This window comes from Enhydra lutris, unplaced genomic scaffold (assembly GCF_002288905.1).
Source record: "Enhydra lutris kenyoni isolate GAN:26980312 unplaced genomic scaffold, ASM228890v2 scaffoldscaffold55, whole genome shotgun sequence".
Classification (NCBI taxonomy): Eukaryota; Metazoa; Chordata; class Mammalia; order Carnivora; family Mustelidae; genus Enhydra; species Enhydra lutris.
This window is the reverse complement of record NW_019154139.1, coordinates 7601204-7622895: the sequence shown is the minus strand read 5'-3', so window position 1 is coordinate 7622895 and position 21692 is coordinate 7601204. Positions and strand designations below refer to the sequence as shown.

The following is a 21692-nucleotide window of genomic DNA, read 5'->3' as shown; positions in this document are numbered from 1 at the left end:
CTCCCAAGGACCCGGGACGCAGGGCCATCCCCACGGCGCTCCTATTCGGCCACCTGCGCGGTGACCTGGCGCCTTCCCCGGTGCAGCTCCCGGGCTCCGTCACTCCCCGTTCCCACCGGTCCCCTATGCAGAGACCCAACCCAGGCACCTTCCCCCGCAAGTATCCACCGACTGAAAATAGATCCCGAGTCGGCCCCCGAGCCCCTCCTCTTGCCGCCAAGTCCTCCCCTTTAAAGGGAGCCACCGGGTGACGCCGGGGGAGTTTGCGGAAGCGCCAACCGTGTTGGGGCCTTGGGCGGATCCCGTGATTGGAACTGGCCCCGCCCCCGGGTCCTCTTCCCCCATTGTGTGAGCGGCTCGGGCCCAGGCCCCGCCCCCTCACCACCTCCCTCCGGAGGCCCAACCCCTCCCCTTTTTTTCACCCCCCCTTGGCTCATTTCCGGCCGCCGCTGCTACCGCTAGCCTGTAAGGAGGATTCGGCAGAGGGAAGAAACAACAGCCGCCATCTTGTTTGTGTGCTAGGCTGGGGGGGAGAGAGGGCGAGAGGGAGCGGGCGAGAGTGGGCAAGCGGGACGCCGGGCTGAGTGCGAACTGCGGGAGCCAGAGTGCGGAGGCGAGCCGGGCCGAAGAGAGGCGGCAGGGGCCGAGACAGTGGCAGGGGGCCCGGGGCGCACGGGCTGAGGCGACCCCAGCCCCCTCCCGTCCGCACACACCCCCACCGCGGCCCGGCAGCCGGGCCGGCGTCGACGCCTAGGGGGGACCATTACATAACCCCGCGCCCCGCGGCGCCTTCGCCCGCCGCCGAGGGCGGCCCTGAGCGGAGCCCCGGGGGGCGGGCGCTCCCGGCACCTGGCCGCCGGGGGTGGGAGCCGTAGCGGCGGCCGTATTTATTTCTGTGCCTCGGGAGAGGAGGGCGAAGGAGGAGAGCGCGGCGCGAGGAGAGGCCGCCTGCGCCGCCCGCCGGAGCGGGGCCTCCTCGGTGGGCTCGGCGTCGGCGCGGGCGGGCGGCGCTGCTCGGCCCGGCCCCCTCGGCCCTCTGGACCTGCGAGCTCCGCGCCCGGCGTCCTCGCCGCGCCTCCGCCGCCCGCCGCGCGATGTGAGGCGGCGGCGCCAGCCTGGCTCTCGGCTCGGGCGAGCTCTCTGCGGCCATTAGGGGCCGGTGCAGCGGCGGCGCGGAGCGCGGCGGCAGGAGGAGGGCTCGGAGGGTGGGGGCGCAGGTCCGGGAGGGGGCACCGGGAGGAGGTGAGTGTCTCTCGTCGCCTCCTCCTCTCCCCCCTTTTCGCCCCCGCCTCCTTGTGGCGATGAGAAGGAGGAGGACAGCGCCGAGGAGGAAGAGGCTGATGGCGGCGGCGGAGCTCCGAGAGACCTCGGCTGGGCAGGGGCCGGCCGTGGCGGGCCGGGGACTGCGCCTCTAGAGCCGCGAGTTCTCGGGAATTCGCCGCAGCGGACGCGCTCGGCGGATTTGTGCTCCTGTGCCCTCCTCCGGGCCTGGGCCCAGGCCCGGCCCCTCGCACTTGCCCCTACCTTTATCGAGTCGGCATCCCTCTCCAGCCACCGCGACCCAGCGAAGAGAAAAAGGAACTTCCCCCACCCCTTTCGGGGGCCGGCGGAGCCCCCCGAGCCCACTCCAGGGAACGGGGTGGGGAGCCCTGGCCGAAGAAGAGATTTCCCGAGGATTCTCGTTTTCCTCTCCTGTATCTCCGAAAGAATTAAAAATGGCCGAGAATGTGGTGGAACCGGGGCCGCCTTCAGCCAAGCGGCCTAAACTCTCATCTCCGGCCCTCTCGGCGTCGGCCAGCGATGGCACAGGTTAGTCCCGGGAGCCCTGGCCTTCCACATCCCCCTTAATCTTTTTTGCTCCGTGCACCCTTCTTCTTCCATATTTTCTTCCTTTTTCTTTCTTCTTAGTTCTCTGCTTCTTCATTAATTTCAAAGGTGTTTGAATGAGCTGGCCGAAGACGTCCAGTAGCCCAACCATTTTCTTTGCTTCCTAATACATTCGTTGCAACACTATGTCATATAGATGTGTGTTCTGGAATTAGAGCTCTTGAGTGGTGCTATGGAAATAGCCTTTATTGTTGCTCCCATGCAGTTTAATTTTTGAAATGCCAGTGCATTTGTGTGTGAGGGCTTTTTTAATGCAATTTTGCTTTGAATTTGTTGTTGTTGAGAAATGAGGAATTGCGAATCCTTTCTCCTCTATTGCACTTATTCTGTTTTCTCTACTTTCCACTCTTCCTTTTCAAGGTTTTCTCTTTTTTGAACAGGATTTTCCGTTGAGGATGAGAGTATAAAAAAATTTCGATTTTATTTGTGTGTATGTGTGACCCAAGATTTCAGGTTTGACGTTAGGTTTAACGTCAAACCTGAAATTTGGTTCGAATTATTTTACCTCCCATTCCTAGCCCCCCCCTTTTTTTATTTGCCTTAAGAATCAATATGGAGCGCAGTTCATTTTACATCTTCCATTTCTTTGGTGTGAGACCAAAATGTCTGAAACTCTGGGGTTTTAGGTTGGGGGAGAGCAGAGGCATTTTCTTTGCAGTTTGTACTCACTTTCGGGGGAGGGGCAGTGGAGATAACCAATTGTGTGAAGTTATATACTTGGAAATCAAAATTAGGAGTTGTAAGGGTCCCAGTCATGAACTGCAAACGTAAACTGATCGTACAAAAGTTTAAAATGTGCACTAGGTTCTGTATTTGTGTGGTTTTGCTTTTTTGTGTTTTAAACATACTTGGAGATCCATATTTCAGCTTAAAAAAGCTCAGCCATTCTTAACTTCACTCAGTTGTGGACCAACCCTTTTGTCAAGGGAAATTCAGGGAGACTTCCCTCCATCATTCCTTCCTTATAATTAGTTTGGTGCTGTCCTGATGGCCACCGACCTTCTCTTTTGCTCTCGTAGTTGTTTGAGGTGCCAGGATAATGAAGAGGGAAGAATGGCTGGCCATCTGACAGTCCGCAAGATGTTCCCCCTTACTACGGAGCATCTCTTTAACTCAACGTCATCCCTCCATCTGCCAGTGAGAGTGCATAATGGAGTTAAATGTACCCTATGAGTTTGTAGAGAACTTCTAAAGTATGTTTCTAAGTAGGCTTCGTTTCTCAGGGTGGAAATGTAAGGATGTATGGCAAATGCTTTGGATTCTTTGCTTTTATAAGAAAAATGTGTCATGAGTTTAAGATAACCTGCAGATTGAAGATTTTTGCAGTTTTCTACTTCAGACTTGTAAAATTGGCCATGCAAGAACTTTGATCTGTTCTTATTCCTTGAACTTTCTGTATTCTTCACAGATTTTTTTTTTCTCTTACTTCCCTTTTTTCCTCAGGACTGTTACACATAACGAGTATCCTATTTCTTTGCACTTACTAAAATGTTCCGAAGGATTTTCAGATCACCTTTAGACACATTTCTGTCTGTATGTTTTTGTTACTTCTTTAATTTTTGTGTACTGTAGTAATGAATTTTACATTTGAGTTCAGTAGTCACTTGGGATGTTGTAGAGAAAACTTCTTTAATGTGTCACTTTGATGACCCCTGATTTGAGCAGCTTAGTCTTGGAGTAATGCAAGGCCTGAAAGGAAAGCTGCGCTCTCTTGTTCAGGTACCCCTGTTCAGGTGCACTACTGCTTTCCTATTTGATCTGTGCACTTAGCAACTTTAGCTAACTCATTTTAGTAGTGTCTCACCTGTCTAGTACACAAAAACTGCTTCGCTACTTGAAATATCTTTGGATAATTAAAAGAGTCCTAAATGTATCAGGTGGGTTTTTAGAGTAAAAAACTCGACCTTGAGATGAACTCAATTTTAGTACTAAGGGTTTATCTTAGTATTAGTTACCTTTCTTTAAATTTTGTGATGAGAGATGATCCCCCTGCCCCAATTAAGATTGTACTCTAGGAATTTTTTGGTGTCAATTTTTAATCCTAATCAGTCTGGTTTTTGGCCGGGGAGCGGGGGATGGAGGGAGAGAGTGAGGGAGTTATAAAGAAAATACTGTCCCATTGTGAACTTAATTGAAGTTGGTGATCCCCCCCCCCCCCCCCAGCCAACAGTGTGTAGTATAAGTTGGCAGGGAACTTTAAACAGACACACCTCACTTTAAAACTTGAAGTTTTCAAAACATTTCTACTTTTTGACTTTTGAGTTATTACCTGGACATTTTATAAATGTGAAAGTAAGTTTTTTGGTGATTAAGAATTTTATCTAGAACTGGGTCATAATGATCCCAATGTGCTAGCCATCAGAAACTTTTTATTTTATTTTTTTAATGATTAGGTCTTGTTATTTTAGTAGTGTAAGCATACCTACCATGAGTGTTGGCATGTGCCAGTTTTACAGGAAGGAAAACTGGAACCCAGTTGGGTTGACATACTAATGTGTTAACAAATTAACGTTTAAATTCCAACTTCTGGATTTTTACGGTTAGCCACTGATGGCAGAATAAAAATGACTTCTTAATGAGAAGTCAAAGATTCTTCTAAAACATTCCAGATTGATTCAAATAACTTTTAAGTTAAAGTTTATGTGTTGGAATGGGAAGACACATTTTTTTTAGCTTTTGCATCTTTGTGTTCCTGTTTCAGTATTTGTACTTGATTCATTGAAAATTTTATTTAACTTGGTATGGTTAGATGAGAACTATTTGATAAATCAAATGATTGCGTGTTCTCCACCCAAAAAAAGATGGTGAAAGCCTTTTGTAAAAATATTTCGGTAAAATTACTGACCAGGAAAGTTAGCAGGTAAGTCTTGAAAATATTTCTTGAACCTATTTCTAGTAATAATCTGAGTGATGGGCTTGATGAGGATGATACAGTTGCTTTCATTGTTCACTGGGTATGTTCCGTCATCGCTTTGTAAACACTTAATGCTATATGCACTGAATGACCAGACTCTGGAAAGATGGCTGATATTGTGAAGATCTGGCACATTAAATAAGGATCTTTCTGGTCTTCGTACCCGTTTTGTAGTCCTACTGTGTACTCGTGTCAGAATCGGCTTGGATTTTATGCCTGTTTTTCATTTCGAAGGAACAGATAGGGCAGATAGTATATGTAATATTTAATATATATATTTCATTTCGACCACTAGATTAATACACATAATAGGGAAGTGGCAAGGATTTTTTTTTTAATGTCATTTATATTTTCTCAAAACATTACTGTGGATTAATGGTTTATTATCCTAACCAGAATATTTTAGGTGGAAGCCATTTCTTTTCAGCTCTTAAACCTATGATACTGTGTTTTAATTTTATTTTTAAGGCGTGCATGTTTATATTAGAGTTCTCTTGGGGTTTTTCAGTTATGGCTCCTTGGTCCAATGAGGTATTGCTGACTTTAGTGTTATGTTGCAAAACATTTTATTAAGTGCCTTGAACTCTGGCAGTTGCCTATTCTCAAGGCTTTGTAAGTTCATTTATAGGGCTTCAGGAAGGCTATATGTGATTGATAGTGAGATAAAGTGACTTTTGTTAAATTGTAAACAGCATATGTGTTACATACAGTATGGGTGCCCTTTTCTAGCAGAAATTCTTGTCTGTCACAGATGTAAGAAATGTATTGGCATGTCCAGTGAATGTATAATGGAGAGAAAGGAAACAGTTTCTGCTTTTGGTTGCCTTTTTGCATTATTTTCTGTTTTACTTTGCTTTTCTACCTTCTCCTTAGTCTATTCTATAAAAAGCGAGAAAAATTGAAACAAGAAGTTGAAAATAAGTGCCTGGTGGTGTTTGTAGGGACATTAAGTGGTAAATAGGAAAGGGAAAAAAAAGAGTAGGAAGAACGTTGCACAGACAAGTGGGAGTGTAAAATACCTCTTCCTGGTATATTTACAAAAACAGCTCAGGAGCTGTTCTGCCAATTCATAACAGCCAACAATTAATAGAAAAGTGAGATATGCTTGTTTCGTGTGTATTTTGTGATTTTAGGGTTTCCTCTTTGAGAATTTCTGAAGTGTGGCAAATTTTTTAGTGTGGCAAACATATTAGAGAAATTAATGGGCAGGTTAAAACTTAAATTATACCAAGTGTACAAATTTTAAAACATTGAATTTTGCAGATGATTTTTTCACGTGATGGGTGTTAGTTTTCTTGTGAAATTTTGGTAGGAAAGTTTTTATTGCTTAGTTCTCATAGGTTTAAGGGAATGAATTTTAAGGTGTTTAGCTTCTTCTGAACAGTTAAGTTATCCTTTGTTTTTAGATATAGATCTTATTTTATAAATGCTTCAAAAAGCATTTAGGAGTAATTTAGTTGAAGAGAGAATCAAAAACTGAAACTCCTGAAAAAAAGTGAATGTTTAAGAAAAGGGGTTTTTGGAGAGACTAGATTTCTGATCCCAGATGTGACTTTTATTATAAACTGTGAACCTTGGGCCAATTACTTAACTTCTTTTTCTTAGCTTCCTCACCTGTAGTACCCACCTTACAGGATTATGATGAAGAATAAAAGAAAATTCTCTTTGTCAAATGTTTAGGATGGAGTGCTTGCTGCAGTGTAGTATGCGCTCATTGTGTTGATGGTTTTTAACCTTACTGTCTAAATATATAGCAACAACAAAGCAGTGGTAAAGATTTTTTAGTGGATTTATAGATAGATTGGATAAAGAGAAAGCCAAGTTCATGAAGTTCAGGGAGTAGTAGTATTTTTTTTTTTAAAGATTTTATTTATTTATTTGTCACAGAGAGATAACACAAGTAGGCAGAGAGGCTGGCAGGGGGGGGGGGAGGCAGGCTCCCTGCTGAGCAGAGAGCTCGATGTGGGGCTCGATCCCAGGACCCTGAGATCATGACCTGAGCCGAAGGCAGAGGCTTAACCCATTGAGCCACCCAGGTGCCCCCAGAGAGTAGTAGTCTCAGAAATAAAGCTTACGATACAGTTAGCCAATCTGCTAAAAGATGAACTTTCTGAAGAGCGTAAGAATACAGTAGCTGAGACTAAAAGTAGAAGTACTCTATGTCCTGTCTTACGGGGTGTTTTGTATATGTAAGTAATTAAAACGGAAATTAAGTATTAAAAGCATAGTGAGAAATCAGAAAGATTGTTCTTACTAGAACTGCTCAAGTTAGAATGGCTTTTTGCTAAAGAACTGTGTGATTAAACATTACTTTTTCTATTTTCTGTTTGCTTATCCCTGGATCTTAAAAGAGTTTCTTAAAAAGGAAGAGGGAGAAGAAAAGGACAGTGCAGTGCTTTTCAAAATTTTTTGACCACACCCAATAAGAACTACATTTTATATGGGAGAACTAGAGCCCCTACCTCAGCAAGTGGACAAACTACTTCTCTTACTACCTGTAACATACTCTGATGTTTTCTATTATTTTTTTTTAGTTCTGGTTGTGACTCACCATATTGATTTCATGACCCGCTATTGGCTTGTGACCCACAATTTGAAAAATACTGGCTTAGAAGAGTTGACAACTTGGCATTCATCTGTATTGGACCAACATTTTCTGTATACTAGGCATTTCTCCTCAGTGCAGGGAATACTCGGTTATTCCTTTCCGTACGTAGCTCATAGATAAGGGGATGAGAGTGATATTTCAGACTGACCACCATTATGTTTGTGACGTACCATGTACAGTGAGAGAAACAGGAGGGCCTATAAGCTGTAACTAGTGTTCCTCTGGTGGCTGTCTTTGAAGAATTGGTGTCTGATCTTGAGATCTGAAGGATAGAATATAGGATTAGTAAGAGTGCGCCCAGGCTGGGAACAGGAGTATGGCCTGCTCAGGAAACCTATTAATTTCCATCTGACTGTGGTGGAGGGGTGGAATAGCAAGAGATACAACCATATAGGTGAGCATAGAGCAAGTTTTGCTTGGCTTCTAATTCTTCTTGGAATTTAGATTTTTCCATTTTAGCTCTTTTAAAAAAGATTTTTATTTATTGTTTTTTTGCCAGAAAACACTTGCATTAACACGCGCACAATGGGGGAGAGGCAGGCTCCCCACTGAGCAGGGAGCCCAGTGTGGAGCTTGGTCCCAGGACCCCGGGAATCATGATCTGAGCCAAAGGCAGATGCTTAACCTACTGAGCCGCCCATTTTAGCTCTTTTTTCTTTTTTTAAGATTTTATTTATTTATTCATGAGAGAGAAGCAGAGGCAGAGGGAGAAGCAAGCTCTCCAAGTAGCAGGGAGCCCATGTGCGATTCCATCCCAGGACCCCAGGATCATGACCTGAGCCGAAGGCAAATGCTTAACCATCTGAGCCACCCAGGTGGCCTATTTTAGTTCTCTTAAATGGTTGGGACATAATTACACCTTGATGATTGACTAAAGTGAGGAATGCTTTGGAAAGGAACAGGGAAAAATTTGAAATAGGGAGACCAGAGAGATGGCTGTTTTAGGATTCCAGCTGTGATGAGGGTGGCCTGAATTAGTAGATGGAAAGCTGTGAAAAGATTTGAGGAAAGTGGGTGACCAGCAGAACTTAGTGATTAATTACACATTAGGATGTTGTGATAGAGGAATCAAGGGTAATTCCCAAGTTTCAAGTTTGGGCAGCTGGATTGGTGAGGTTGCCATTTTCTAAGATAGCAAACATAGGAAGTGAAGTATTTGTGTATGAATGGTGGTGAGGAGGGGTTGTGATGAGTTAAATTTTAAACATTTTGAAATTATGTGATTCCCCTGAGTTGAGTTATCACTGTTTTCATTTGGTGTGTCTTTCTCTCATTTCAGCCAATAAACATTTAATTACCAAACGTCAATTGCTAGACACTTGGAATTGTAAAAATGAATCAAGGTTGTATTTTTTGCTCTTAAAGCATTTAGGATCTGATGGGGTTGGTATATGTGTCCGCACAATTTTCCTTTGAGTTGTAGTCTGATAAGTGGTTTTAAAAAGTCGGGATAAAGGTAGAGGATAGGGATTGTTTCTGACAGTGTGAGTTTGGAGAACTGAGGGAAAACTTCAGAAAGTGTATTTGAACAGAGGTAGGAGAACTTGAAGATAACTTAAAGAAGTAGAGAAAGTTGGAAGAGTATTTGTGTTTCAGGTGGAACAAATACAGGCGGTTCTAATGTGACTGGAACGCAGACTACGGTGTTATGTTTTCATGTGAGACAGGTGGAAAAGGATTTTGGTGTCCTATTATGAAAAGATAGAAATACAGTAAGGAGTTTGACATTTCTTAGATAAAGCTTTTTTTTTTTTTTTTTTTCCTCAGGATAAAGCTTTTATGAGCAAGAGAATGACATGCTCAGGGAAAGGGGGAAGACTAATTCTGGTGACACATACAGGTTCAGTAGCAAGAAGAGCACCTAATGGCAGGAAGACTAGGGGTATGCCATTTATCTTTTGAAGTGCACTTCCATTTGCCTTGGAAGTTTTTGGTAGAGTGTAATTATTGATGTGGGTTGTTTATTTTTTTAAGGTCCAGTTTTGTTTACCAGTAGTCCTAAATGTGGAGAATACAGGAGAGAACTCAGAAACCATTCATTCTCTCCTTTTTCTTTACAGATATGCAATCTTTAGGAATTTTGGGGGGGTTTTTTTGGAGAGATTGTATGATAGCTCTATCACGTAGGATCCCCTATGGGCATTTCATTCCCACAAGACAAACCCCAGTCAAGCAGATGAATCTTAGACTCCCTTCCAAGATGTTACCAGTATAAAATCAAGAAATGATCAGTGGTGGTTAAATTAGCATGCAGTTTAGGTTTAATATGAGCATGTCATTGAGTTGATTTTTAAAGTGGGATTTTTGGGCGCCTGGGTGGCTCAGTGGGTTAAGCCGCTGCCTTCAGCTCGGGTCATGATCTCGGGATCCTGGGATCGAACCCCGCATCGGGCTCTCTGCTCAGCAGGGAGCCTGCTTCCTCCTCTCTCTCTGTCTGCCTCTCTGCCTGCTTGTGATCTCTCTCTGTCAGATAAATAAATAAAATCTTTAATAAAAATAAAAAAAATAAAGTGGGATTTTTGATAAATAACAGTGTCCTCACCTTTTAGTTAATTTCATGCCAAGAAGTGTCACCATATTAATAAATTGATGAAGAGCAAGGCATGTAGTTAGTATAAAACTTCTAAAAGTGGGCGGGAGGTCACACATTTGATCACTTGTAACACTTCATCTTTGTTTAAATTTTGAGGCCTAACTTAAATGTGTAGGGGTTAAGAGTCAACTCCAAAGTCAGTCACTTGCCAGAGTATAGGTACACTTTTTGATGTCATGGTTGCAGGACAATGTTAAGAATGCATATTTTGGGGCGCCTGGGTGGCTCAGTGGGTTAAGCCGCTGCCTTCAGGGTCCTGGGATCGAGTCCCGCATCGGGTTCTCCGCTCGGCAGAGATCCTGCTTCCCTCTCTCTCTCTCTGCCTGCCTCTCCATCTACTTGTGATCTCTCTCTGTCAAATAAATAAATAAAATCTTAAAAAAAAAAAAGAATGCATATTTTGAAATTTGCTTGCACTTCTGCCCTTTGACTCCTTTGGATTTCAAAATTCAACACTTGCTGACATGCATAGCTGTGTGATCCTCTATAACCTAATATTGATCGTCTTCAATCCAGATTTGTAGATAACTCACAGATTGTTTCCAGTTGTCTTGAAAAGTATTAAAAGTCATATCTGTTTTTCCAGCATGGATATTTCATTTAATTTTCTTAGTTTTTGAAAAGTAGCTTTGAAGTGTTTGTGAATCTTTCTTTTCTTGATAGGTGGGTTGTTTGTGATTAGATTAGTTCTACAGCTACAGAATATCGAAATACAATTTTTTTTTAAAGATTTTTTTTTTTTTTTTTTAATTTGACAGAGAGATCACAAGTAGGCAGAGAGGCAGGCAGAGAGAGACAGGAGGAGGAGGCAGGCTCCCTGCTGAGCAGAGAGCCCGATGCGGGACTCGATCCCAGGACCCTGAGATCATGACCTGAGCCGAAGGCAGAGGCTTTAGCCACTGAGCCACCCAGGCGCCCTCGAAATACAATTTTTAAATAAAGCGTTGAATGAAGGTTAGGAAAGCTGCTTCATTCTAATTAATCCATGAAGTCTGCAAATTTGCCTCCTTTTAAAGGCTGCAGTGTTTTAAAATGTCCTGCTTTTTTTTTTTTTTTTTTAAGATTTTGTCTATTTATTTGACAGACACAGATCACAAGTAGGCAGAAACCCAGGGGTGGGGGGAGGAAGCAGGCTCTCCGCTGAGCAGGGAGCCCAATGTGGGGCTCGATTTGGTGCCCCAAATGTCCTGCTTCTTAAGCACCCAGACAGCTGAGTTAATGTAGAAAGTGTCCTAAACCAGTTAAGAATGAGGTATCTTGGGACGCCTGGGTGGCTCAGTTGGTTAAGCCGCTGCCTTCAGCTCAGGTCATGACCCCAGGGTCCTGGGGTCGAGTCCTGCATCGCATTGGGCTTCTTGCTCAGTGGGGAGCCTGCTTCTCTCTCTGCCTCTGCTTCTGCCTGCAGCTCTGCCTGCTTGTGTTCTCCCGCTCGCTCTCGCGCGCGCGCTTGCTCTCTCTCTCTCTCTCTCTGACAAACAAACAAACAAATAAATAAAAACTTAAAAAAAGGGGCGCCTGGGTGGCTCAGAGGGTTAAAGCCTCTGCCTTCAGCTCAGGTCGTGATCCCCGGGTCCTGGGATCGAGCCCCGCATCGGGCTCTCTGCTTGGCGGGGAGCCTGCTTCCTCCTCTCTCTCTCTGCCTGCCTCTCTGCCTACTTGTGATCTCTCTCTGTCGAATAAATAAATAAAATCTTTAAAAAAAGAACAAAAACAAAAACAAAACTTAAAAAAAAAAAAGAATGAGATATCTTTGTTATATTGCCAATCTCTAGCCAAACTGTTAACAGACTTTTTGAAGTTATATAGATTTGACTTTCATTACCATCCTTATTTTTTAAAATCCCACATCCCTCGCTTGGAATAGGGGCTCTGAGCATCTGATCTCTACCCACCTCATCGCTCACTCTGTTCTCCCTACCTTGAATTCTTAACAGTTGCTGAACTGGAGCTTTAGGTGGTACACATCCCATTTTCTTTCTCTCCATCCTTCACCTGTCCCGCTCCTACTTATCCTCTGGCCTCACTGCTGGGTTAGAGGAAAGAAAGGTTTTGAGATCTGGAATGTTCTTTTTTTAAAGCATTTTAATGCCACAGAAAAAACTAAATGAAAGGAGAATCAGGGGCGCCTGGGTAGTTCAGTTGGTTAAGTGTCTGCCTTCCTCTCGGTTCATAATCCCAGGGTGCCTGCTTCTCCCTCTTCCACTTCCTCTGCTGCTGCCCCTGCTTGTGTTTTTTCTCTCTTGCTCTGTCAAATAAACTCTTAAAAATAAGAGAGAGAGAGAGAGACTCAGTGGATAAATTCTGTCTTCTGTTAAGTGCATACTTGAGAATTGACTAGTTTTGGAATAGTATGGATATTAGTATGGATATTTTGCTTATGTGCACAGTTTAAGAGCAGAACTGAGTTTTTATTTGACTTCAGTTTACCTGAAGCACAAAAATAAGCCTGTTACAAACAAATAACGTTTGGGCCTTGTAAATGGAAAAAAATGTATAACTGGGAAGAGGTGCCATTCAGTAGAATTAGATTTTTTTTTTTAAGATTTTTTTTTATGTATTTATTTGACAGATCACAACTAGGCAGAGAGGCAGGCAGACAGAGACAGGAGGAGGCAGGCTCCCTGCTGAGCAGAGAGCCCGATGTGGGACTCGATCCCAGGACCCTGAGATCATGACCTGAGCTGAAGGCAGAGGCTTTAACCACTGAGCCACCCAGGCGCCCCAGTAGAATTAGATTTTGAGCCAAAATTATTTCAAGTGTCACATCCTAATTAGAAATTTTTAAAAAAGCCTATTATTTATGCTCACAGCACAGTGTGCAGTGTGGGATTGTATTGTTAAGAATTCTAATTTTGAAGGTTATGCTTCATTTATGTATTTCATGATAGGTAGTATTTATCTAGTTTCTCATATATTTTGGAATCATCATTTTTGGAAAGGCTAAGTGATGTCAGTATTCATTTTACAAGAGATTACATGGGTAAATCGTATAGCAATATAGAAAACACCAGGGGTGACCTGCAAAATCAGTATGTAATAATGAAAGGATGTTTTGACTCAATGCTGGTTTCTCACATAATTCAATCCAATTTTGTTTTTGCTTAGGTTGTCACATTTCTAATATCTGGTCCATTGGATACACCTCATGTATTCTAAACTTTGCAAATCACATTTAAATCTGTCCTGTTAGTCACATTTGTATCACTGTATTTGGATTGAATGTACATGCAGGTGAAGAAACATTTTACTCAAAGTTATTTTGTACTTGAGCATCATTAAAGGTATTTGGGAACTTTTCAACCAACTATTTGGTAGAAACTGTCCGCTAATGATATTGATTGGTTGATAATTTTTTAAGAGTAAGCGGGAAATACCTTATTGGACATAGTGTGAGTTTATTCAACAGTTGTCTTTGATACTGTTTTGTGATAATTTGCTGTAGGATAGTCTAAAAGGTAATAGAATAAATTTCTAACCATATTTAGATTTATAAATTTCTAACCATAGAGAAAGGAGGCAATTAAGCAGATATTTAGGAGCTTACTTTAATATCTAGAAAAGATACTTGCTGTCTTTTCCTTTCTTACCTCCTACCCCTCAATCCACTGCAGTCTGGCATTTGCTGATTACAACTCCAATGAACTACTCTTACCTGGATTAGTAAATATTTCCTAGTATCTACATTTAGTAAATTCTCTCTGGAGCGTGGGACATCACTAACATTTCTTTCTTTGAACCTGGTTTCCAGGACAGTATTCCTGGTGGATGGGCTGGGGAATGTTGGGTTTTAACATCCTTTGATGGTTTAAGATTATTGTCCCTTAAACACTTGTATATCTGATGGTCCCCCTAATGTCCAGTGGTGACTTTTTTCTTACATTGTCATATATTGCTCTAGATTTCCATCTGGATAGCAGAACCACTATATACTCTTAAGTTATCCAGCCTGGAAACTTAGGAGTCATCCTTGTCTTTTTTCTTAACCCCCCACCTGTAGTCAAAAAGAGTTCTTTTGATTGACATTTTGGTGCCTGTGCTCATTTAATACATCTGCTCCAGGATCAACTGCTAGTTTTTGTCACTTCTCTAGCAGCAGTCCCCTGACCAGTCTCTCTGACTCCAACACGTCCATCCGGTTCATTCTTTATCTTGTTTGCCTGAGTGGGCTCTGAGAAATACAGATTTGTTCATATCATATTATTGCTTAAAGTTCTTCAGTAGACCAATTTTCTCTTTATAATAAAAATTCCAAACTCTTAGCTTAGGGGATCTTCTAGGTTTCTCATGTTTGTTGAACATCTAAATTTTATTCAGCTGATGTGAACTAATTACTATGAAGGGCAAGTTGAGATAGGGGTCTGAGAGGATGATTTATTTGAACCTTCATTTTTTCCCCATTCCTTGAAGGAAGAGGAAGAATTTGAAAAGCTCAGTAACAAGCATGAAATTGAGGCTGGTCAGTACTAAAACTCACCATCCTGTAGGATTTCCTAAATGTGACATTAAATTTTTAAATTATTTTTTTCCTTTGCATCTTCATACATTTTGCTTTTAGTTTGGGACTTGCTTTTCTACTAGTTTTAGACCAAGGGTTTCATTTGTTGTCTAGGACAAAGTTGTAGCTAAGGACTCACACTGGAAGTTATCCTGGCCCATCCCTCTGGACAGAAGGTTCTGAAATTTCTCATCAGGCATTCAGATTCTCTGTCACTCAGCCAGGGACATCAGAATCTTCTGTGTGAGTTTACCTTTTTCAGTAAACACTGTTCCTGTCCCTAAAAACAGAACAACAATAATAAAACTCCATGAAGGAAGTAGAGCTCACAGTTGCTAAATGAGGTCAGTTTATAGATTTGGGTTTAGACTCCCTGCGCAGTGCCAAGGTATAGATAACAGTGGTAGCCGATGGCATTTAGGAATCATAAATGTCCAGAGCTTTGAGGCACAAAGTAGCTTAGGAGTAATAATGACTGTTAATGATATTAGATGAAATATAATAGGGTCTGTTTGATCAAAGTATATATAACTTTTTTATGTAGTCTTCCAAATTAGTACAGCTGTTGAAATGTTTTAAGTAGGGGCGCCTGGGTGGCTCAGTGGGTTAAGCCTCTGCCTTCGGCTCAGGTCATCATCTCAGGGTCCTGGCATGGAGCCCCGCATTGGGCTCTCCGCTCAGCGGGGGGCCTGCTTCCCTTTCTCTTTCTCTGCCTGCCTCTCTGCCTATTTGTAATCTCTGTCTATCAAATAAATACATAAAATCTTTTAAAAAAATGTTTTAAGTAGAGGTAAGAGAACTCTTATAAAGTTATAAATGCCAATCAAATATAAGTAATTACAGTATGCAATTTTAGAATTGCTGTAAAACATTATTTAATTCTTTGAGCATATGGTAGATCGTGTGAGAAATGTAAATATTTATTAAATGCAACCCTTGGGATGCCTGGGTAGCGCAGTCAGTTAAACGTCCAACTCTTGATTTCGGCTCAGGTCATGATCTTGGGGTTGTGGGGTTGAGCCCCACATCCTGCTTCCCTGCTCAGCAGAGTCTGTGCCCCTCCCCTGTGCACATATGCGAGCTCCCTCTCTCTCAAATCTTTTAAAAAAATAAATGAAACCCTTATCCTTCAGATACTCATAATTTGGTAATGGAGTAAGATGCACACAAACATTTAGCCATAACAAAAGGTAGAAGGGAGTGCCTAGTTGAGATTGAGAGCCATCTTGGGAAACAGAAATATTGGGATCAATCTTTGAGTTGAAACCTGAGTGGATCTCTTGCTGTAGTAACTACATTTTAGGTCTGTTGAAAATACAGGATTGCTGTTAACAAAAAACCAAAACTTTTATTTTCAGGGTCTATCCATGTAAACCCTCCTGTCTGGCTTCCTGATGGAGCTAAACTTTTTAATGGTGATGGGAAATGTTTTGCATAAACATGAAGGAGCAGTCAGATGGAGCAAATTTGTGGCTATAATGCAGGTTAAATTAAAATCCTCAAGATTCTAGGGTCTCCAGTGAGACTTCCATATTCCTAAAGTTGATTTCTCATCAGTGAATTCTGTGTGTGGCTCTTATCTACTACAGATACTGTTGAGAAGGGTTAGTGGGAATAATACAATTCTTGAAGTGCCAGGAACAATCCCTTGTTGAAAGTGCCTGAAAAAAGTTTGTTCTCATTGTTATAAGATTGTTTGTCTCCTAATAGGGTAATGATTCCATTGAATAATAATAGATAAAACATTTTTATGGTGCTTAATATGTGTCAGGCACTATTCTACAAATAACTTATGAAGTAGGTACTTTCTGTTATACAGAGGTAGAAACTAGGCTCTTCTCTGTGTTCTTCAGAATCCTCTTGTCAGGTTCCCTGAAAAACTGTTAGGATTTTGATTGGCATTGTACTGAATGTGTAATTTTTCTTGTATTATTCCTTTGGCTAGATTGTCCAGTACAACATTGAATTAGAAGTGTTTGTCATGGGTATCTTTGTCTTGTTTTGATGCTAGAGACGTTTGATGTTGGTCCGTTAATGCGTTATTTGCTGTCAGTTTCTGGGTTTTGGAAGGAACCTTTTTTTATCACTTTAAGGAAGTTCCCATCACTTTGATTGCTGTAGTTTTTTGTTGGGTGTGACTGGGTATTGAATTTTTTTTTTAAATATTTTATTTATTTATTTATTTGACAGAGAGAGAGAGAGAGATCACAAGTAGACAGAGAGGCAGGCTGAGAGAGAGGAGGAAGCAAGCTCCCTGCTGAGCAGAGAGCCCGATGCGGGTCTCGATCCCAGGACCCTGAGATCATGACCTGAGCTGAAGGCAGAGGCTTTAACCCACTGAGCCACCCAGGCGCCCCTTAAACTTATTTAAATGGGAAATTTCAACTTAATAGAATAGTTAAAAGGAATTCCCATGTGCCTGTTACTTCAAGTTATTTTTGTACACACATATATGTTCCCCTGCTTTCCTTTTTTGCTGGAGTGTTCTATAGCAAATCCCAGACAAGTCGTTTCACCAGAAATACTTCATATGTATCTCTTAGTTTAAAGGATTTTTTTTTTTTTAAGATTTTTTTTTTTTTATTTATTCATTTGACAGATAGAGATCACAAGTAGGTAGAGAGACAGGCAGAGAGAGAGGAGGAAGCAGGCTCCCCGCTGAGCAGAGAGCCCGATGCGGGGCTCGATCCCAGGACCCTGGGATCATGACCCGAGCGGAAGGCAGAGGCTTTAACCCACTGAGCCACCCAGGCGCCCCTGAAGGATTTGTTTTAACATAGTGACTATGCTATTACCACACCCACCAAAATCAATAATTTAATATTACCCACCACTCAGTCATATTTAATTTTACTGATTTTTTAAAAATTTATTTATTTATTTATTTATTTATTTATTTATTTATTAGAGAGAGAGAGAGAGAGAGAGTGGCGCCTGGGGAGGGGCAGAAGGAGAGGGATGAACAGAGAATCTCAAGCGGACTTCTTGCTGAGCGCAGAGCCCAACTTAGGGCTCAGTCCAATGACCCTGAGATCATGACCAGAGCCAAAACCGAGTCGATGTTCAACTGACTGAGCCATCCAGGTGCCCCTTCCTGATTCTCTTCTTGAAAATGGGTTTTCTTATAGTTGGTTTGCAGGTTCCAAACAAGGTATATCTAGTTGTTGGATCTCTCTAATAACAACTCCCATTGCCTTATATTTGTCTTTTTATGTCATTGATTTTTTTTGCAGAAACTGGGACTATTACCCTACAGAATTTCTGTTTGATTAAGATTTCATTAATATTTTCTCAGGAACGTATCCATTTTTGTCTCCAATTTTTTTGTGTGAGGCTGATTAGCTGTATTGCTTTCTGTTTTTTTCTTTCTTCCTTAACCTTCCAGAAATTTATTTATTTATTTATTTATTTTTTTTTAAAGATTTTTATTTATTTATTTGACAGAGAGAGATCACAAGTAGACGGAGAGGCAGGCAGAGAGAGAGAGAGGGAAGCAGGCTCCCTGCGGAGCAGAGAGCCCGACGCGGGACTCGATCCCAGGACCCTGAGATCATGACCTGAGCCGAAGGCAGCGGCTTAACCCACTGAGCCACCCAGGCGCCCCCAGAAATTTATTTTTTATTACTCTTCTTCAAAGAACCACCTTCTTCTGGTTTTGTTGGTACCATTTCAGTTGTATCCCTGTTTTTCTCTTTTTTTGATAGTTACTTTTATCTTTGATTATCTTGCTACTATTTTTTTCTAATATAATAAGTTGGCTACTTAATTTTTATCTTTTTCTTAAGTTTTGAAATGTATTGTTACTTTTCTTTTGTGATTTCCTCTTGTCATTTACGTATATGTATACTTTTCAAATTTCTAAATGAGGGGGCGCCTGGGTGGCTCAGTGGGTTAAAGCCACTGCCGTCAGCTCAGGTCATGATCTCAGGGTCCTGGGATCGAGTCCCACATTGGGCCTCTCTGCTCAGCAGGGAGCCTGCTTCTCTCTCTCTCTCTCTCTTTGCCTGCCTCTCTGCCTACTTGTGATCTCTGTTTGTCAAATGAATAAATAAAAAAATCTTAAAAAAATAAATAAAATTTCTAAATGAGCAGAGTTTTTTTTTTTACTTAAATGCTCAACACTAAAACTATGCAGATGATGGGATATATCCTTGTATACTGTAGGGGAAGAGTAGAATGCAAAATTGTTCATAAAATATGTATGATTTTAGTTTAGTGAATTATGTAAGTGGAAACGGTGAAGGAAATATATCCACATATTAAGCAGTTGTCTTTTCACTAGTGATTCAGAAAAAAAAAATTTAAGATTTTATTTATGTATTTGTCAGAGCACAAAGCAGGAGGAGTGGCAGGCTGAGGGGGAAGCAGTCTCCCCACCGAGTAAGAGAGCCTGTTGTGGGACTCTATCCCAGGATCCTGAGATCATCACCTGGGCCGAAGGGAAATTTTACTTGAGACTTTATTTGTATTCCAAAATGCCTAAGACACATTTTGTAGGAGCACAAAATGATTTTTCAAAAGGAAAGAATACTATAAAAATCTGGACTCTGAATCATGCCCAGAGATCCTGGGATGTAATACAGAGCAAATTTTGTGTGTGTGTGTGTGTGTGTGTGTGTGTGTTAGAACTTCCCATTCTTTTTTTTTTTTTTAATAGATTTTATTTTTTTATTTGACAGCACAAGCAGGGGGAGTGGAAGAGGAAGAGAGAGAAGCAGGCTCCCCACTGAGCAGGGAGCCCACGTGGGGTTCCATCCCCGAGAGCATGACCTGAACTGAAGGTGGATGCTTAATCAACTGATCCACCTAGGTTTCCCGATTCAGAGCAATTACAATATGACCAGATGCTTAAGTGTGTTGGACATTAGGCAGGGAGTTGGTGTGTAAGTGGTGAAACTTGTCCTTCCCAAATACAGAGTCTGGATGCAGGGGTGGGGGGGAGGGGTGGTGGTAGGAAGAGGTAGCATGGAGGAGGGGAGAGAGACAGACACACAGATAATTTCAGTGCCATGACAGAATGCTCTTAAGAACAGAAAGGGCACACAGAGGAAGAGTTGGGCTTCAGAAACAAGATTAAATTGGACCCAAGTAGATCATTACTAAGTGGTATTTTGTCTTCAAGGGATGGACTATCTTTTAATAGTATAATCAGTTGCTTCAAGTATATCTAATTATTAAATACCCAATAGTGCCAAGATTTGAGAAACCCCGAGTTAATCTATAACTTGCATTCTCTTTTTGGGGGATTGGGGTGATTTGAATGTTGTTGAAGGAACTAGGTAGGTAGGCATGGTTTTATATCCTATTCCAGTGAGATTTTGGTTTGGGAAAGCTATCTGTAGGCTGAGGTCAGGTGAAAGTGAATTCATTCAGATCAGGGACTTGCTTTGTGGCAGGCACTTTGATAGGCACTTGGTAAGGAATGGTAGATAGCCCCTGTCATGGAGTTCACGCTTAACGTTCTTGGAATGATAAATCTTTGTATCAATTGTCTTCACTTGATCTTAGCCAAAAGGCTGAGAAACCATCAGTTGTTTTTATTATTATAATATTTTAAGTCTTGTATTTCATTCTGAACTTAGTTTGTGTATAAATAAGTTATTTTAACCTCTTCTAAGGAATTCTGGGATATTGAATGGTTGTATATCTTTTTTTTTTATGAACATCAGTACAAACTGGGCAACTCATGTAATGGGGTTGTGCTAACATTTAATCCTTTTTCCTTTGGTCCTACTTTAGGTGCAGTTCATAGGTGTTTAAACTTGTTGGCATAGCCAAATATTCTCTAAGTTTTAAATACATATGTAAAAATTTTTAGCATAATATGAAAGACTGTAATACATAGGGTATCCTGTGGATTGAAGTTTGGAAATATTTAATGTTTATCAAGAACAAAACATAGAGAAATTTGTGATTTTGATGGTCAGACTAACTATCTTTTCTCTTTGCTTTTAGATTTTGGCTCTCTCTTTGACTTGGAGCATGACTTACCAGATGAGTTAATCAACTCTACAGAACTGGGACTGACCAATGGTGGTGATATTAATCAGCTTCAGACAAGTCTTGGCATCGTACAGGACGCAGCCTCTAAGCATAAGCAGCTGTCGGAATTGCTACGGTCTGGTAGTTCCCCTAACCTCAGTATGGGGGTTGGTGGCCCAGGCCAAGGCATGGCCAGCCAGCCCCAACAGAACAGTCCTGGATTAGGTTTGATAAATAGCATGGTTAAAAGCCCAATGGCACAGGCAGGCTTGACTTCTCCCAACATGGGGATGGGCACTAGTGGACCGAATCAGGGTCCTACGCCATCTGCAGCAGGTATGATGAACAGTCCGGTAAATCAGCCTGCCCTGGGAATGAACACAGGGATGAATGCTGGCATGAATCCTGGAATGTTGAATGCAGGCAATGGACAGGGGATGATGCCTAATCAAGTCATGAACGGTTCAATTGGAGCAGGCCGGGGGCGACCTAATATGCAGTACCCAAACCCAGGCATGGGAAATGCTGGCAATTTAATGCCCGAGCCACTGCAGCAAGGCTCTCCTCAGATGGGAGGACAGACGGGATTGAGAGGCCCTCAGCCGATTAAGGTAAGTGCAGTTTTGGTTTGTATTACTGTCAGTATGTTTTTGATTGTTCCCATGATAGAGGGAGGGCTTGAGGTCAGTTACTCATTTATTCTTTACCGTTCATGCTTAATCTTCTTACGTGGTGTACCATTTCTCACATATATGCCAAGGATCTGTGTTGGCACAAATTTTATGAAGCTCTTACATTAATTTTAAGTAAAACAATTTTTTCACAGTTCAGTGATACTGTATACCTTCAGTTTGTTCCAGCTGATTGCTAGCTAATTCCTGTTTTCTCGATATTAGAATAAGTATTGGAATATTTTCACAAATCCTAGAGTATTTTTTAATTCCTTTCTAAGCCCACTTTAGCCTTCATAGCCTACTTGTAAAAATACAGTTTTGAGCTAGCTGGCTTTATACCATCTTCAAAGAGACATATTTCTACTACTTGGAATATCCCTGGTTTTCAAGAGGTGTTTATTCTGAAAGATTTATTAAATGTTGTTTTTTCTCATTAGTTGATGGACATTAAGGTGCATTCATTTACTCAGAAACCTCAACTAACGTTCCAAGTGTTTAGTTAACATAATTTTGGTCATTGTTTGAAAGGCTTTTCTTTT

At 41.7% G+C, this 21692-nt stretch overlaps 1 protein-coding gene across 1 annotated transcript in view; it reads left to right on the top strand.

Annotated features, from left to right (window-relative positions):
- The first annotated feature begins 1219 nt into the window (after positions 1-1219).
- LOC111157665 (E1A binding protein p300) overlaps positions 1220-21692 on the top strand; it is an 85932-nt gene continuing 65459 nt past the window's right edge. Inside the window, exons 1-2 of the mRNA XM_022519281.1 lie at positions 1220-1809; positions 20453-21090. Coding sequence (XP_022374989.1) covers positions 1716-1809; positions 20453-21090 — 732 coding nt within the window. The 5' untranslated portion in view covers positions 1220-1715. The remainder of the gene's footprint in view (positions 1810-20452; positions 21091-21692) is intronic.